The sequence below is a fragment of the Heptranchias perlo genome, chromosome 7 (genome assembly GCF_035084215.1).
Source record: "Heptranchias perlo isolate sHepPer1 chromosome 7, sHepPer1.hap1, whole genome shotgun sequence".
In the NCBI taxonomy this organism is placed as follows: domain Eukaryota; kingdom Metazoa; phylum Chordata; class Chondrichthyes; order Hexanchiformes; family Hexanchidae; genus Heptranchias; species Heptranchias perlo.
The window spans coordinates 57,261,835-57,281,396 of NC_090331.1; the positions used below are offsets into that span (position 1 = coordinate 57,261,835).

At 41.8% G+C, this 19,562-nt stretch overlaps 1 protein-coding gene across 1 annotated transcript in view; it reads right to left on the reverse strand.

Moving 5' to 3' along the window:
- Window positions 1–456: 456 nt before the first annotated feature.
- znf385b (zinc finger protein 385B) overlaps window positions 457–19,562 on the reverse strand; it is a 182,099-nt gene continuing 162,993 nt past the window's right edge. The window contains exons 5-8 of the mRNA XM_067987657.1: window positions 5,343–5,621; window positions 3,607–3,785; window positions 3,387–3,488; window positions 457–1,896 (exon numbers count right to left, since the gene is read on the reverse strand). Coding sequence (XP_067843758.1) covers window positions 1,681–1,896; window positions 3,387–3,488; window positions 3,607–3,785; window positions 5,343–5,621 — 776 coding nt within the window. The 3' untranslated portion in view covers window positions 457–1,680. The remainder of the gene's footprint in view (window positions 1,897–3,386; window positions 3,489–3,606; window positions 3,786–5,342; window positions 5,622–19,562) is intronic.

The window sequence follows — 19,562 nt, forward strand, 5'->3', positions numbered from 1 at the left end:
AGGGATATGGGGATGGTGCAGGAAATTGGCGTTGAGGTAGAAGATCAGCCATGATCTTGTTGAATGGCAGAGCAGGCTCGAGGGGCCAGGTGGCCTACTCCTGCTCCTATTTTTTATGTTATGTGATGTATCATAATGCTTGATCCTCAGGCTTTTGAACTGCACATTGACACCAAGACCATAACTGCAATTCAGTTCTTCTGTATGCATCATTACAGAAGCACCAAGATGCCTAAACTAAAAGGAAAGTTAGTCAGATGCATTTAAACTCAGTTGTTTAGCTTTCATATGTTGTAGTTGTTTGGTTCTTCATAAATATTTGCTATTGAAACAAAGAATTAGAGTATTTGGGTTGGGCTGTATTACTAAAATTAGGAGAAATATTATTGAATAATTTTCCATCTAATAGATTTACAGTTTTTGAAAAAAAGTCAATAGTTTCTGAAATGGTACACAGACAGTTTTATTTCCACATGTATTAAGTACTGGACATTTTACAAGGAGTACTTGATGGAAGTTACTGAGAGTTGATTGATACTGAAAAATACAAACACCAACTTATTTTGATTTATGCACTGCATATCTCGTTAGCCTTTATTTTCAAGGCAAATGGTATTGCAACACGTTCAGTAAAGCCTAAAATTATTTTTTTCTCTAAAATTATTTATTTTCTGTACATTATTGCATTGAAGTGCTACATATTAATGCAGCAGCATTACAGCTAAAGATGACAATGGAAGAAATCTGCGATGCAGAAGGGATTTTCAAAGAGTGTGTAAAACAAAAAGACCCAAATACTTCTTTAAAAGTTCTGCAAGAGAATCATCATAAATTGTGCAATACACTGAGCTGATACTTCAAACGCATCTTTCACATTATTTAGCAGCAAAACTGGCAAAAAAAATGCAACCAAACAACTTAAAACAAATGTAGCACAGAGCAAAAATGAAAACATAATAATGTGAATTATATCTCATGAGCCAGTACTATCTGCATGGTATGAACTTACTGGGGTGTTAAACCCTGACAAAACAAGAAGTGAAAGCAAAAATAAAGTTCACAGAATGTTCTGTAAAGGTCTGCAAGCACCTACACTGCAACTAAACATAAATTACCATTAGAGTTTTAAATTAGACCTGAAACAGTTCTATCACTACACAAGTTACAACAGTATTGTATCCAGGTCTGTAACAGCATTTCACAATCCCTGACAGCACAACATTGTTTTAAACTACAGAATCAGTTGTTCATCTGTTATTCACAATTTACCACATAATGCATTACATTATGTACCAGGAGATGGTCATTTACATCAATAATATTTTTTCTACACCTCTATTTATTAGGAAGACGCTTGATTTCAAGTCCGCAGCAACAGGAATCAATTATTTGCTCTTGGTCTGTAGATGGATTCCATCTGTGGGCAGACTCAATCCAAATAAAAACAATGATAGATTTTAAGGGCAAAAAAACCCATAAAAGTTCCCTTGTAAATCATAACCTGGTGTTGGTAAATTAATTAAAAATCTCGTAATTCCAGCACGGAGATCACAACTGTCCATGGAAGATCCTATGACCAGGTATCTGTACACTTCACAGCATGGACAAATACAAGGAAGAAAAAAAGTTCTTTGTTTTCCTGCCTCTACTGGCCTTATGTTGTCCCATGATAGGAAAGAATCAATAAGGTGCAAAGAGAATTGAGCCAGGTGATGCACGGATGGGTCCGGGTGCTGGCCTTAAGAGGGCAGGTGTTAATGCTGTGGTCTGGAACAGCGAGGTAGTAGGACGTGGGTGGAGAGAAAGTGGAGAGGTCATAGCTGCAGCTGCAAAAGGATTTGAAAGAAAACCAGGTGCCAACGGTTTCATTAAATCCTTTTGAAATGCTATCTTTGCCTGGTAATAAGAAAGAAAAAAAACTGCTTTATTAAGGTGTTGAAGTGACTAATGATACAATTAAATACAATTATAACCTACTTCTTGCATTGTATAAATACTATAAGTGCGAGTCACCATTTCACTTGACACAGTTAATAAGATGTATGGAATCATGACCATTTAGCACTTACACCAATCATATGTAGTTCTTGTCTACTAACAGTGTAGTGGCTCAGAAAGTTATTTTTTCCCCTAAAATAAGACTAGTGATATTCTGTAGAAACCTTTGGTTGATTTGTTAAAATACATTTTCAATAATTTGTCTGAAAACTTGTGGATTTGATCTTTGGTCCTGAACCACACAAAATCTGAATGTTCAATGGCAACTTATTCGTATTGCATATTGCCAGCATTACAACTTTCATCTTTAAAGATCTTTTGCACTACGATGTGGAGATGCCGGTGATGGACTGGGGTGTACAAATATAAGGAATCTTACAATACCAGGTTATAGTCCAACAGTTTTATTTGAAAATCACAAGCTTTCGGAGATTATCTCCTTCGTCAGGTGAGTGAGTGAAAGGTTCTCAAATCGCATATCTTATATTAGGCTGGGACACGATCACACCAATCAAAGGTGTCGTTGGTGTTCAGACAGGTTAGCCACGGAAAACAGTACATCCCACTATACTGAATACACAATGGGTCAGATTACAAAGCCAGAGAGAGAAAGAGACCCGAAAGGCAGAGAGAGAGAGAGAATGTCCAGTTGTATTAAAAACAGATAACTGTTATCTGTTTTTAATACAACTGGACATTCTCTCTCTCTCTCTGCCTTTCGGGTCTCTTTCTCTTTCTGGCTTTGTAATCTGACCCATTGTGTATTCAGTATAGTGGGATGTACTGTTTTCCGTGGCTAACCTGTCTGAACACCAACGACACCTTTGATTGGTGTGATCGTGTCCCAGCCTAAGATAAGAAATGCGATTTGAGAACCTTTCACTCACTCACCTGACGAAGGAGATAATCTCCAAAAGCTTGTGATTTTCAAATAAAACTTTTGCACTACAGCAGTGCAACCAACTGCATATGTGTAGATTGGTGGCTGCACTCCATAGTATAAACAAGTCCAGGTTCCAGGAACCAACAGCATAATGATGCAGGAAAATGTGAGTCTACGATTCTGCAATCAGGGTTAGGCTGATGCTTTCTGTAATGTAAACGTAGGGAGCTGGTTCCACGTGCTTGGTCTCTGGATCTTGGTATTGACAGCAAAACCCAGTGCACCTAAGCAGACCTGGTTCCCATTGCGAGTGTAATAACGAGGGAGAGATGTACAAAGATTGCTCTCACAGAACAGGATGCAATCTTAAACGCAAAATAAAAGTACCTTAAGTGTAGAGGTTTACAGGTTCACGGATTATAGTTACATGAACATGAACAAAAGTTGAAGACCTTGCAGTTTTTGTCACTGAATCAACATTGAAATGGAACTGTTATAGACTTACTGCCAAGATAGTTGAGTTGCGTTGCAGTTTGTTATAGGGACTATATTTAGGTTTCAATGGTTTTCCCGCTACTCTGTCCTTGTGCCTCCTGCTGGAAATGTGCTACAACAGATAAAATATCAAGATTTCATTAAATTATAGGGCACTGCTCTGTATAATGGGAAAAAAGTCAATTATTCTGTAAGTAGCTTTCCATTTTTAGATATCATTTACTATTTACCTGTTTGAGTTGAATTTCTGAGTTGACATGAACATCACAGATTTCACAATGAAAAGTCTTGTTTTGCAATCCTGAACCCTTTGTACCATTTGGAAGTTTAGCTTTTGATCCTGGTCTGGGATAAGATTTAATAGGACCGGCTCCAATCCGAGCTTCAACCATTGTTTTGTGCTTGGAGCCTGTTTATAATATAACAAATTTAGTAACTCCATGGTTTGCTATATTCTATAAATTACCTGTTAATGTAGACTACATCATTTTATGTTTTTTGAGGCGGGGGGGGGGGGGGTGGTGGGTTGTGGAAGGAAAGAATCAGGCACCGAGGTCCAAAGAGTGAAGGTTCCCACCTCCACATACAGCTGTTGTATTTCTAGGGCTACCAATATTTCTGTATTTAATGAGAATTTACCACTTTTGTCTATCTGGTTGCTGCCCGACTGCTGTTGTTCACTGCCATTGCTCAGAATCAGCATTGCTGCTTTTCATTCTCCAGCAAGGTAAAGCAAGGGATGCTATTAGAAAGTAGGACTATCCCAGCTTCTATAACAGGAGTGAAATGGGTTTAATATGTATAATAATACCAGTGTTAATGCTGAATCCTGGCACTAGCAATTAACAATGGCAGCTGGGTGACCCGCAGAATGGAATAGCGAAGTACAGAGGGTGAGCTGACTGGTAGGGGGAATGGGAAAGCAGAATATAGAGATTGGAAGGGGAATAAAGTATGAATAAATGGAGGTGAGGAGAGAATGGGATGTGTGCTTCAAATATACGCTTTGCAATTTAGAGGGCCCCAGAAATCGAACCGTGCATTTATTCTTCAAAACCGTAGTGACAGACCTGGGTACAATGATACCCAAGTGCCATCTAATCACAAAAAGTTTATTTTCATCAGAGTGCATCTATACTGTAGTGTGTGAGTGACAGGCAAATATAGGTTGTTCTGAACGTCTGCTGCTATGTCTATGTGTGTACAGCAAGGAAAGGCCACAGAAAGCAAAAGATAATTTTGTAAAGCTTTTTTTGAACAATTATTATCATGAATGATTTCTGGACTAGCGTCTTGTAAGGTTCATCAATCCTTTTGTGAACATAAATGTTTTTTATGTTAAAAGCTAACATTAAAAAAGCATGATGTGGAGATGCCGGTGATGGACTGGGGTTGACAAATGTAAGGAATCTTACAACACCAGGTTATAGTCCAACTGTTTTATTTGAAAATCACAAGCTTTCGGAGGCTTTCTCCTTTCTCAGGCACTCACCTGACGAAGGAGAAAGCCTCCGCAAGCTTGTGATTTTCAAATAAAACAGTTGGACTATAAGCTGGTGTTGTAAGATTCCTTACATTTAAAAAAGCAGAGATTGTTTCAAGATTGCCCAGTAGAAGGTTTTATGCTGTTAGAGAAAAGTCTAAAATATACCGATACAGATATATTCAAAATCGCTACCCACATTGGTAATCTCCCTGGCATGTCTGCTGAGAGGCACCTTTGTATTTATTCCCCAGAACTGGCAGCAATTGGAAAATATTCTTTTTCTTACTTGGGCTGGTACTGAGCCTTCATTTACAACTGTGCCTGGGAAACAACACATTTCCACCAATGCAAACTGTCGGTGCCACATAATTAATATTTGCCCCTTAAATTCTTACAAGAATCATGCTGGAACAATTAAATTATATAACAGGAAAGCTTAGCAGTTTTTGCTGCCAAACTAATTATCACTATAGTACCAACCTGTATTGTGTGCTTCCAGCTGTGACAATGAATTTACAGCTACTTTGCATAGCGAGCAGTAGAGAAGCTTTTTTGCTTTTTCTTCCTCGGACTCAGTAGATGTGGTTGCAGTGCCATCAACACTTACTGCTGCCACTGATATCACTGTTTTTGTTGCAAGCGCATTCATATTTGCAGTTTCTCCTATAACTGAAGTAGGTTTAGGCAGTTCAGTGCCTACACTTGTCTGTATCAGCAGATTATTCACAGTTACACTGTTGAACGCCAGCCTTACTGAATCTGAATAAAAGAAAAATAGTTTTGCTAATTTTGAATAATAATTGTAACAGCACTGAACTAGTATTTTATCTTAAATTCCTAGTTGCTAACAGAAAGCAAATGAACTTATGACCTCACTATTCCATATAAAATCAATTCCAATTAAATTCTGTACAAGTGTTTAAAGAAGAATGTAACTATGTAAAAAATATATTTCCATGGAACCAGATAATTGTTAAATCTATATTTGTGCATTTTGCATCTTGACCTTCCAACTAACTTGAATAGCTGCATTATTCAAGTGCTTCATTTCACAAACACTATCACCTTGAGAACCTTGTGACAGGTAAGGAATTCAAGTTAAGCTAAGCATTTTAAAATAATGATTTGTAATGCCTTGTGTCTATCATTAAAAAAAGGAAAAAGTCTATTATATTTTTTAAGATTAATGTTAGCATTGTTTTTATCAACAAAGAATTACCATCATTTTTATAGAACTTTGTATTTTAATTTTTTTAAAATGAACTCCACTGGTAAGGATGGAAGTTAATTAAGTACAGCCTCCTGTAACAGTGCTTGTGTTTTGATGCCACGTTAGTGGTGAAAGAGTGAATATTCAAATAAAACTCAATGAAATAATTTGCTGAGAAATATTGATGATATCATGCAAACGTGGTTATATTTGGTACCACCGTCTGAAGCGGTCAAAGGGTAAAGTCCTTTTATTTTCACGTCTCCCCTCCCCCATCATCCCAGATCTAAACGAAGTGAACACTGCCTATTTCTCAAAACGCAAATTGCTACACAAAGCAATCATTCATGCAAATACAGAAACAATGGGGGTGAAATTTGTTTTGGGCGGTAGGGCAATAGCGAATTGGCAGCCTGTTTTACACTCTGGCCGATTTTCTTTCGGGAGGTGTGTAAAATGGGCTACTGGTTTGCTGTTGCCCATTTTGCACAACCGTCCAAGACAAATTTCAACCCAATACAAGCTTACATACATAGGTGTAAAACTAAGGCTCCACTATGCCCAACTTAATTCATCACTCATTTGGATAAACTCTGCCTTGGTTGTTACACTTGTTACTTTGAAATTGACAACAAAGAAAAAAAAAACAGCCACAGTTTTGAAATGTACCATGTTATTCTATATCACTGAAATCTGAAGTCAAAGTCACAGTTACCAGACTCGACGCTGTGCAATCAGCGCATACCCGAACCAAGAGGCCCAAGGACCGATGGTAATCCGTCCTCTGGCCTTATCAACATATTTGGGGTGAGCTGCCTGTGGAGGCGCTAGTTGCCCGAGGATAGACATTAATATCGGGCCGCCTGCCATGCTGACAGCGGCCCTCCTGTATGTCCCAGGAAGGGGATTGGAGTGGGGTACAGGTTGGGGGGAGGTGGGAATGCCAATCACGACGCCTGTGGCATGGGGGGAGCACTCCTGCCCCCTCTGGCTCCACAGGAAGGTGTTTATTTTTTTTAAAAATTAAATACTTACCTCTTGTTGGAGGCAGAATCAAGAGTGGGGCAGGCTCATTGGTGACTAATTTCAGCAAGGGCCTCCTTCAACAGGCATTAGGTCTCCAATTAACATATTCATGGGGCCTGTTTTAGGCATCCGCACATCTAGAAAATGGGACCCATGAATTTAGCAGTGGGGTCGCCTGGGCAGATTGGTTTAGGGTTAGTCTAACCTTGCTTTACGCCAGTTTTACACCCGAAACATGGGCGTAACGCAAATCAATTTCTACTCCAAGGACTTTTAGGACACTGTTGAAAGTGGAGAGGGAGTTGCAAAGTGGAGGTATTTAGGGGGGGAAGTTTGAGAAAGCAGCGGCATGGTGGCAGTAGGAACTGCAGAGGATGCAGGGATATAGGACCGGAAGAGATTGCAGGGATAGGGTGGGCAAAGCTATGAAGGGAATTGAAAGTGAGAACAATGATCTTACAAAGAATTACAAAGAATGTACAGCACAGAAACAGGCCATTTGGCCCAACAGGTCCATGCCAGTGTTTATGCTCCACACGAGCCTCCTCCCACCTTCTTCATCTAACCCTATCAACATATCCTTCTAGTCCCTTCTCCCTCATGTGTTTATCTAGCTTCCCCTAAATTCATCTATTGCCTCAACTACTCCTTGTGGTAGCGAGTTCCACATTCTAACCACTCTCTGGGTGAAGATGTTTCTTCTGAATTCCCTATTGGACGTGTTAGTGACTATCTTAAATTTATGCCCCTAGTTCTGGTCTCCCCCGCAAATGGAAACATCTCTACGTCAACCCTATCAAACCTTTTCTTAATCATAAAGAGCTCTATCAGGTCACCCCTCAGTCTTCTCGGTTTGAGCGAAAAGAGCCCCAGCCTATTCAATCTTTCCTGATAGAACCTTTCATTTTTAGTATCTTCCTAGTAAATCTGTTCTGCATCTTCTCCAGTGCCTCTATATCCTTTTTATAGTGTGGAGACTAGAAGCATTCGCAGTACTCCAAGTGTGGTCTAACCAAGGTTCTGTACAAGTTTAGTATAACTTCTCTGCTTTTCAATTCTATCCCTCTAGAAATGAACCCTAGTGCTTTGTTTGCTTTTCAAAAAAATGGTTTTATTAAACTGCGTCGCTACTTTTAGTGATTTGTGTACGGGTACCCCTAAATTACCTCCGCTCCTCTCCCTCTTTAGACTCTTATTTTCCAAGGAGTATGTGACCTTATTATTTCTACCAATATGTACCATCTCACGCTTATCTATATTGAAATTTCATTTGCCAATTACATGCCCATTCTGCAAGTTTATTAATGTCTTCCTGTATTTTGTCACTGTCCTCCTCAGTATTAACTATACTCCCCAATTTGGTGTCACGTCAAATTTTGAAATTGTACTTCCGATTCCCTACTCCAAATCGTTTATGTATATGGTGAACAACAGTGGTCCCAGCAACGATCCTTGTGGAACACCATGTCCTATCTTTTGCCAGTTTGAGTAACTACCTTTAACCCCTACTCTCTGTTTTCTGTTTTGTAGCCAGCTTGTTATCCATTCTGCTACTTGTCCCCTGACTCCACGTACTCTGACCTTAGTTATGAGTCTAATATGCGGTACCTTATCGAAGGCCTTTGGAAATGCAAATAAGAACATAAGAAATAGGAGCAGGAGTAGGCCATACGACTCCTTGAGCCTGCTCCACCATTCAATCAGATCATGGCTGATCTTCAACCTCAATTCCATTTTCTTGCCTGATCCCCATGTCCCTTGAGAGTCCAAAAATCTATCTATCTATCTAGGTGGTAAAGATGTGGACAATGGTTTCAGCTGCAGTGAGGAAGGGGGGCGAGTTAAAGGTATACAACCCATCAGTAATAAAAGAAAGTAGTGAAAACAATAAATCCACTGTAAAATGTACACACAAGATGGTACATAACACTTAGGAAAACTTTCTTATTTTCTACCATCAGTCTGGATAATTTAGTTTTATGAATGAAACAGATTATAAGGCTGTGATTTTAAATCTCCACCTCCTTACAAAGGTCACAATCCTTCCTTGACAAGACTTTAGATTCAGTTCTATCAGTTTACTAACATAGAAGAACTCAGTGAAAAAATAAATAAGAATGTTATGCTTATAACAAATAGGGAAGACAAGCATAAATGCATTACATGATGATTCAACACCATGGTACCGGGCCTTGAAGTAATAGGGCAGAGGTTCATGTCTGATATTTCCTCACAAGGCAAGCACTCAATCTTAGATAGGCTGCCAAAGGGAGAAACTAAACAAAGGTGAAGCACTTCTTCATTATAATTAGAGGACATTAACAAAAGCCTGGGTAGTCTGTTTGCCATCTTTGACTGAGAATAAGGCCTTGCACATGGAGATCTAAATACAAAACTGAAAAAAAAATCAAAATGAGGCCAAAAAATTGCAAAACAATGTATTCCATTTCATTCTGACTACAAAGACATGTGAATAGTATGAGATGAAAAACCATTATAATTTAAAAAGACTCAAAATCTGAAACATGTGGGACATCTGCCATTCGGATCAATTAATGTTTGGCCTCGGCCTGGAACTGGGACAATACCAGGCAGCCTGGGCCCATTCTTGGAGACCCACTCAACACAAATTACCCCTGAGTGCAATAACCCACCTACTGGTCATGAGGGGGACTACCCCAATCAACATGACCACCAGAATGCAGGGCCACTCCTCATCGTCCCCAAGCCGAAAACACTCTCAGAACCGAGGACCAAACAAGCTGCTTCGGCCTCATAATCTGCATCGCTCCCAGTGCAAGCGGCCTGATGTAGCAATCCATTCCCCACACAGGCACCGTGCAGTCAGGATGCAGCAGGACTCCGTATATTATATATTGAAATATCCACTCTCACAACATGTGTGATTACACATCTAAATGTACAATGACCTCATAAAATATATGTGAATATACCCTTAATTATACAATAGCTTCATAAAATGTGAATGTATGTATGATAGGTTCATAAAATACACATTCATGAATGCCCAATAAAAATAGGGAAAAGACTCAAAATATTAATTCGCAAGTATTTTACGCTTTGCCCTAATCTTATTACATTAAGCATTTACAGAACATCACAGCACTCATGTCCTAATTTTGATAACCAATTATATAAGAATTTTGACTTGCCATCTTTCAAGGTACAGCTTTATCACTGGATTTTAAAATCAAAAATTTTTAGGAGTTTTTACTCGCTTGGTGTTTAATTCATTCTGGAAACTTGGGTGGTTAACCTCGAAAATTATTTTGCAGGATATCAGTGAAGCAACCAAAACACAATAAATGCATTAAAATAAATTCTAACCAATGTTACTTTTTTGGAATTCTACAGCAAAATTCAACTGATTTTTAAAGACATAAATTAAATGGAATTTAAGAATATTACAAGACACCTTAGAGATTGTATAAATAATACCTGGACCTGCTTTTAAGTATCAGCTTCCTCTATCTTTTCACGAGCTGTTCTTTTGTGTGAACAGAATCTCAAGTGTTCCTACCCAGATTACAATTATTGCATCTAGAAAAGCTCCCCTCCTTTGAGTGCAACTAAAATTTGTAAGTTTATTGCGTTAGATAGTGGTACTTTATGACAGGAGGGAGCCTGAGATACATTTAGCAAATCGCATTGTAAAGTTATGTCAATTTGTTTTCTGCATATTTCCACAACAATATCAGATCGATTTATATGTTGACAGCCCAGTTAGAGCCATTGAATTACCACCTCCATTAACGACTCCCTCCACGATGAATCATTCCTTCCAGATTTTCTCTCACACATCTGCCCAATGCCATCTTACTTCTTTAGCTAAGAGGTAGGCTGTAGTTTCCTCCTTGGTAGCCATCTGTGCCACTATTTGGCATTGGAATTATATTTTGTGAATATTAATATCCAAATGCTTAATTTATTTCATTGAAAATACTTTGTCTACTATTTTAACTGAAGCACAAAACCATTTAAAGTAAGTTAACAGCTCAGTTTCAGCCAACGTCCCAGACTCTTCCATCACCATCCCTGGGTATGTCCTGTCCCACCGGCAGGACAGACCCACCAGAGGTGGCGGTACAGTGATATACAGTCAGGAGGGAGTGGCCCTGGGAGTCCTCAACATTGACTCTGGACCCCATGAAATCTCATGGCATCAGGTCAAACATGGGCAAGGAAACCTCCTGCTGATTACCACCTACCGTCCTCCCTCAGCTGATGAATCAGTCCTCCTCCATGTTGAGCACCACTTGGAGGAAGCACTGAGGGTAGCAAGGGCACAAAATGTACTCTGGGTGGGGGACTTCAATGTCCATCACCAAGAGTGGCTCGGTAGCACCACTACTGACCGAGCTGGCCGAGTCCTGAAGGACATAGCTGCTAGACTGGGCCTGCGGCAGGTGGTGAGCGAACCAACACGAGGGAAAAACTTACTTGACCTCGTCCTCACCAATCTACCTGTCGCAAATGCATCTGTCCATGACAGTATTGGTAGGAGTGACCACCGCACAGTCCTCGTGGAGATGAAATCCCGTCTTCGCACTGAGGACACCATCCAACGTGTTGTGTGGCACTACCACCGTGCTAAATGGGATAGATTCAGAACAGATCTAGCAGCTCAAAACTGGGCATCCATGAGGCGCTGTGGGCCATCAGCAGCAGCAGAATTGTATTCCAGCACAATCTGTAACCTCATGGCCCGGCATATTCCTCACTCTACCATTACCAACAAGCCAGGGGATCAACCCTGGTTCAATGAGGAGTGTAGAAGAGCATGCCAGGAGCAGCACCAGGCGTACCTAAAAATGAGGTGCCAACCTGGTGAAGCTACAACTCAGGACTACATGCATGCTAAACAGCGGAAGCAACATGCTATAGACAGAGCTAAGCGATTCCACAACCAACGGATCAGATCAAAGCTCTGCAGTCCTGCCACATCCAGTCGTGAATGGTGGTGGACAATTAAACAACTAACGGGAGGAGGAGGCTCTGCAAACATCCCCATTCTCAATGATGGCGGAGTCCAGCACGTGAGTGCAAAAGACAAGGCTGAAGCGTTTGCAACCATCTTCAGCCAGAAGTGCCGAGTGGATAATCCATCTCAGCCTCCTCCCGATATCCCCACCATCACGGAAGCCAGTCTTCGGCCAATTCGATTCACTCCACGTGATATCAAGAAACGGCTGAGTGCACTGGATACAGCAAAGGCTATGGGCCCCGACAACATCCCAGCTGTAGTGCTGAAGACTTGTGCTCCAGAACTAGCTGCGCCTCTAGCCAAGCTGTTCCAGTACAGCTACAACACTGGCATCCACCCGACAATGTGGAAAATTGCCCAGGTATGTCCTGTCCACAAAAAGCAGGACAAATCCAATCCGGCCAATTACCGCCCCATCAGTCTACTCTCAATCATCAGCAAAGTGATGGAAGGTGTCGTCGACAGTGCTATCAAGCAGCACTTACTCACCAATAACCTGCTCACCGATGCTCAGTTTGGGTTCCGCCAGGACCACTCTGCTCCAGACCTCATTACAGCCTTGGTCCAAACATGGACAAAAGAGCTGAATTCCAGAGGTGAGGTGAGAGTGACTGCCCTTGACATCAAGGCAGCATTTGACCGAGTGTGGCACCAAGGAGCCCTCGTAAAATTGAATTCAATGGGAATCAGGGGGAAAACTCTCCAGTGGCTGGAGTCATACCTAGCACAAAGGAAGATGGTAGTGGTTGTTGGAGGCCAATCATCTCAGCCCCAGGACTTTGCTGCAGGAGTTCCTCAGGACAGTGTCCTAGGCCCAACCATCTTCAGCTGCTTCATCAATGACCTTCCCTCCATCATAAGGTCAGAAATGGGGATGTTCGCTGATGACTGCACAGTGTTCAGTTCCATTCGCAACCCCTCAGATAATGAAGCAGTCCGAGCCTGCATGCAGCAAGACCTGGACAACATCCAGGCTTGGGCTGATAAGTGGCAAGTAACATTCGCGCCAGATAAGTGCCAGGCAATGACCATCTCCAACAAGAGAGAGTCTAACCACCTCCCCTTGACATTCAACGGCATTACCATCGCCGAATCCCCCACCATCAACATCCTGGGGGTCACCATTGACCAGAAACTTAACTGGGCCAGCCATTTAAATACTGTGGCTACGAGAGCAGGTCAGAGGCTGGGTATTCTGCGGCGAGTGACTCACCTCCTGACTCCCCAAAGCCTTTCCACCATCTACAAGGCACAAGTCAGGAGTGTGATGGAATACTCTCCACTTGCCTGGATGAGTGCAGCTCCAACAACACTCAAGAAGCTCGACACCATCCAAGATAAAGCAGCCCGCTTGATTGGCACCCCATCCACCACCCTAAACATTCACTCCCTTCACCACCGGCGCACAGTGGCTGCAGTGTGCACCATCCACAGGATGCACTGCAGCAACTCGCCAAGGCTTCTTCGACAGCACCTCCCAAACCCGCGACCTCTACCACCTAGAAGGACAAGGGCAGCAGGCGCATGGGAACAACACCACCTGCACGTTCCCCTCCAAGTCACACACCATCCTGACTTGGAAATATATCACCGTTCCTTCATTGTCGCTGGGTCAAAATCCTGGAACTCCCTTCCTAACAGCACTGTGGGAGAACCGTCACCACACGGACTGCAGCGGTTCAAGAAGGCGGCTCACCACCACCTTCTCGAGGGCAATTAGGGATGGGCAATAAATGCCGGCCTTGCCAGCGACGCCCACATCCCGTGAATGAATAAAAAAAAAAGTTAAAATCACAGAGAAAGGAATTTTACGTAGACACGGAAAGTGCCCAGACGCTAATTTTCACACAGCAATAATTTAGGCCTCTGTGGTTCTGCAGGTGTGTTTGGCCCATTTAGTTTTCCCTGCCTCCCCCTTGAGATGGAGGGTTCCACTTTCAAATAGTCCTCCACCTACTGAATTGTGTGACCAGCTGACAATTTGCGAAATGTTCCTGTAAGTATTGGAACAACAACTGAGACTGGGATTCAGACTCATGATTGAAATCAATATACTACAAATAAACCTGCAGGGGCAGCCATTTAACATTTGATTTGAATGTTGTCTTCAAAACTCTTATAAAAAATTTCAAATCCTAATAGGTTTCTCCATTACTTATAATGTTAGCTGTAAATGCCAAGATGAATATTATTTCTTAAAGCACTCCACCAAACAACTTTTGCAATTATCTGCTGAGCCATTACTATTCTTTTAGTCGATACTTTTTGTTTGGTTTTATTGCTCCTGAAAAGTTCACATGCATTTTCCCACTTGGTTCAGTCATTGTACATTTTATTTTGTGTTTGCAGATGTATAGTTTTGGCACTTCATTGACAGGGTTGTATATATTTTGGAGGCATCGTATAACTTGTCCAGTAATGGTGCTGGGTTGGGGAGAGAAGTGACAGTGCTCCACTTGAAGCATGGTGAATGACGATCTGTGCACATTTTCATATGTTCCAATACAATTTTTTTAGTTCTGAGGTTTCTTTATTTTTTAAATCTTGCTATATTACCACTTTCCCCATTTGTATGTGACTGAAGTATTTGATAAAAATCTTCAGTATAATCAGAATTTATTACATCAAAAGCAATCATGGCGATTCATTTTACTTGGTACCCCTAGGAACTTCAAGAATTGTAGGATATCATGCCATGACAATGTTTAATGAAGGTTTATTCACTAATGTTCTGGTAGCTCAAAAGTAGAGCCATTATCTTTTGATGATGAAAGAAGTGAAATTCCATTTTATTATTTGGAATTCCAGAAATTTGGGGGATCGCATTTTGTAATCCTGTGGGCGTGCTTATTACCTATGCAAGGTCAATAGTGTAATATGTTTGGAACAAGATAAAATCATGTTCCAGAAGGCACCTAGTGGATTGAATCATTAAGTGATGTCTCAGTTGTGAATTACTTCATTACTGACAGATAAAATTATTGTTTACAGCCATGGATTATAAAGGGAATAGCTTCTAATGTGATATATTTGTAACACTGCTTAGACCTATCTCATTATTCTTGAACATGCACTGTGTACCCATGACATGAAAGATCAAAATAATGGTTTATTTTTCTTGGGAACAGTAGCACATATAGTGCACTCCAGAAAATCTAATTTCTTGCAAATTCCCCAAGGTGACTAGAAAATGTTTAATTCATATAACACAACACTGCTTCTCTCAGGGTTGATGAATAAATAATACAAATGCTAGATTGTATCTGATATTTCAAAGATCATAGGCCACTTAATTTTAATTCTATATAGAAACAAAGTTTAGGTTTAAATGTCAGGTATTTAAGGATATTGCCTTTGTGAATAATAACACCTGGATACAAATAATTTTAAAATGCATTGCAGTGCAGTATTTAAGTACTGGGACCTGAAGAATAAAATATCCTTTAGTTCCTTTAACTAATCCATAACAGCTTTAGTTTTTTTTTTAAGGATCCCAAAACATACATGAGGAGAGGGGTTTGCAACTTACGGTTGAAGCAAACATAGATGTCATTCGCACCATTGAGAGGTCCCAAAATCGAGCACGAAATGTGGCGCGCGATAACATGGAAAGACCCTATTGGAGGGGAGGGAATTCAGGCAGGAGTGATGCCATTTATAGGTAGCCTGCACATCTTAAAGGGGAGGTGCACTTCGCCTATGCTGCATGTTTCTGTGCTTGAAGCGTAGAAAACAGTCAGAACAAGTACTGCAAGGATGCCAAGATTTTTAGACAGCGCAGTGGAGCTCCTTGTAGTGGCGGCCAGGAAGAAGGTCCTGTTTCAGGCTGATAGGAGAAGTGCGTCAAGGCAAATCGCCTGGCAATAATAGGCAGAGGTGGCCGAGCAGGTGAATGTACATAGCGTTGTGCTGAGGACCTGGCAACAGCGCTGAAAAAAAGTAAAAGATCTGAGACTCCTACTCACATCTCTCTTAATCTCTGTTCAGCCCTTTAGCATCTGTAGTCCTAGCACTCACAAGCCTTCCACCCCACGCTTCTCATCACTCTCCTCCAATCAAAACAGTGCATTTCACTGCACCTCCTTCATGCAGCAAAAAAAGTGTGAATGTGGAAACTCTCTCAGCGCTATATTGCAGGATGCATCCAGATTGATCCAAGCAGTGGAACCTGTTTCAGGATGCCAATGGTTTGCTAAATCAGAGGTCTGGTGGAGGCGTGGCTCTGACTGTATCTCACCTGTGTGTCTGTGCGCAGGATCCTGACCCGGTGTCACAAACCATGTGTTCAGGGAATATACCTTGTTCCAAAATAGCCAGCCTGTCACTCGATGATCTGGGTGGAAGGGAGGAGGGATTGAGGACTGGCACAGGATAAAGGCATCATGACAACTGCCAGGAAACTGTGCACAGACCTGCATAATTCGCCGCCTGTCGTCGCACATCAGCTACATGTTCAGTGCGTGGAAGCCCTTCCTGTTCATGTATAGTCTGGCATTTTGATATGGAGCACACAAGGCGATGTGGGTGAGTTAATTATGCCCTGAACCTGGGGGAAGCCTGTGATCCTGGTGAAGCCCACAGCCCTGTCTTCTGGCTTTGCTGCTTCCATGGAGAAGGAGGTGAACTTATTGGCTTTGGCGACGCATCTGTAATCTGCGTGATGCAGGCATGTACCGCAAATTGACTAATGTTGCTATGTCACTTACTGTAACCTGGAATGTCTCTGAGGTGTAGATATTCAGAGCCATAGACAATGACCTAATTGACCTGGGGTTGGACTCCAGCTGCTGTTGCAGCAGGTGATAAAGCTCTCTAACAGCCTCCCTGGTAAAGTTGAGCTGCTGGGAAAACATTGCGCCTCTTTTAACTGGAGATACGATGTTCTTATCCTGTAAACTCATGTGGGGTATAGCCTCCTTTGCTGCAGGTTTCTCCATTCTTTCTTGTTTCTCTTCCTCTTCCTGGTCCTCCAGCCACAATGGCAGGCCGAGCAGCACACTCATGTTGCCAGAGGAAGTTTGTGTAGAAGGCCCTGGACAGAAATTCTTTCCCAACTCCAGCAAATAACTTGCCACAATTTTTTAAGTCAACTACAGCAGCCAACAGAGCCAGAAATTGGCACAAAAACCCACTAGCAATGTAAATCAACTAACCAGATACTTACCCAATGACAGCTCTGGATTCCTTTAAATAACCCTGGTACAGCATCCACTGCCAACTATTCCCACCAGTATTTGTAGCTGGGTTTTAGAATGGGTGAATCCAGTGCTGAGGAAGTTGAAATAGAGATAGAGTCCTGAAACAGGCGCAGGACCCTCATTTACATATACCTGTTAAGCGTCCACTGGTTTCAACTAGGTGCCTTGGACAACTAAAGCGTACCCGACTCAAAATAGCTTAGGGCGCACTTTTGGTGGATATCAAACGTGCCAGATCCCAAACAAAATTAGGAGACCTAGCACCCATTTTTCCGGTACAAAACGGACGGCTTTAAATTGAAAATCATCCCCATAGTCTCCCTAAAAATTATGTTTGCAAAATTAAAACAAGGAAAAAGATAAAGACTTTCTTTGCAATATTGTTTTCTAAGCAAAAATATTTAAAATTCCAACAAATTACAAAATTATCATTGATCTTGAAAGACTTTGCAAAGGATTACATTTTCTGTAACATGTGTCGTCTTTTAGTTTTCTAATTTTGAGCAATTCCAGTGTACAGTTAAAATTGCAAAGATCAGCTTGGTTAAAGAGGAAGTCTATTTGATGACATAATTCTGTAGACAATTACCTGCGTCTCTGAGTCAATCATTGCCATTCTGTTTAATTCTTTCAAACTGTTGATTACTGGCAGTGTAAAGACATTTTATGCTGAACTATTCTGTTGTGACATCTTGAAGCCTGCTCCACTGACATCGTGGATAGAACCTTTATCCAGAAGGAACCTTTCCACCACTCATAATGACACTGAAGTGGAACTTCATTGCAACATCAGTGATTCAACACTAAAACTCTTACTATCAAGTGTACAGATACTTCCATGCATAACATTTAGAATTTTGTTGTTCTTGGAGCTTGCTGATGTTATAGATTACTTCACATTCACACAATGAAAACATAAAACTGATAGGGCAGGATTTTAACTGTGAAAAGCGGGCATTGAAAATTGCAACAATTTCAGACCCGCCCCCTCCAGTTTTCACGGGGGGGGGGGGGGGGGGGGGTGAACGAGAGGCGGGTGACCAACCCACTCTCAGGGGTGTGGGTTGGTCACTAAAACCTTTCAAGGAGGCTGCAGGCCTCCATTTTGAAAGGTTTTGCGATTTCAACCTCTGGGGGCAGGGATTCCCGGATCTTCTCCTTCATGCTGCGTGAGAGGAGGCGAGAAGGCCTGAAACAGCAGCTCGGTGCCTTTCTGGCACAGCTTGTGGGTCTGGAGGAGCAAGAGTGCTTCCCCAGGCTCATCTACAGCCTACCTGTAGCAACCCCCCCCCAACACGATCGGCAACCCCGCTCCCACAAACAATCTGATGCCCCCCCCTCACAAATGATCGCAGATCCCCCCGATCCCAACACCGCCCCCCTACCCTCGGTGACTGACACCCCCGGTGACTGACAGCCGATCGCCGCCCCACCATGATTCCCGATCCCCCCTCCCATGACTGACTTCCCGGTGACTGACCTCTGATAATTGACCTCCTCCCCCACCACCCTACGACGACTGACCCCCCCCCCCCCTCCCCCGGTGCCAATCCATGCCCCGTGCACACCCATGGCCCCCGATGCCCACCCACCCCCATCCATACAATCTAAGACTTACCTGAACACTTACCTTTACATGTCCTCTTCCTTGCTCTGTTCCCGTCTGACTGAGACCAGCCTGTCAATCAGGCCGGCCTGTCAGACGGCAAACCGACAAAAAAAAAAGACTTCCTTGCGTCAAAATCGTAAGGATGTCCGCGAAACCCATACTTCCGGGTTTCCTGTCTGCGATTCGACCCCCTCGCCCCCTTCCCAGCTCCGGGTCAAAATCCTGGCCATGATATCTGAAATTGTTTGATGTCATAATTTCATCCTATTCTTACAAATAAACTTTGTCAGGCTTTCACAGGGCATAAAACCAACTTTTAGTTTTTATGATGGTAGGTCAAGCAACCAGATATAAATTATTTGTGCATGTTCTTTCTTTAAAAAAAATGAAAATAGACTAAGGTTTTGGTTTCATTTTATACACAAGAATATGGTTCTGCAGTAGGAGAAGTCAATTCTATATTTTATTACAGCATGCATAAATAAACTGACAGTACAGCATACTCAAAAATGTGTTGCATCTGTAGACTATTATGTCTGTCAAGATAAGAATGATGTGTTTTTCCACTTTACACCAAATAACACAATCAGATACAATGCCCTGATAATATACTTCAGCCCTTGAGGACACGTATGACAGTTTCATTATCCAT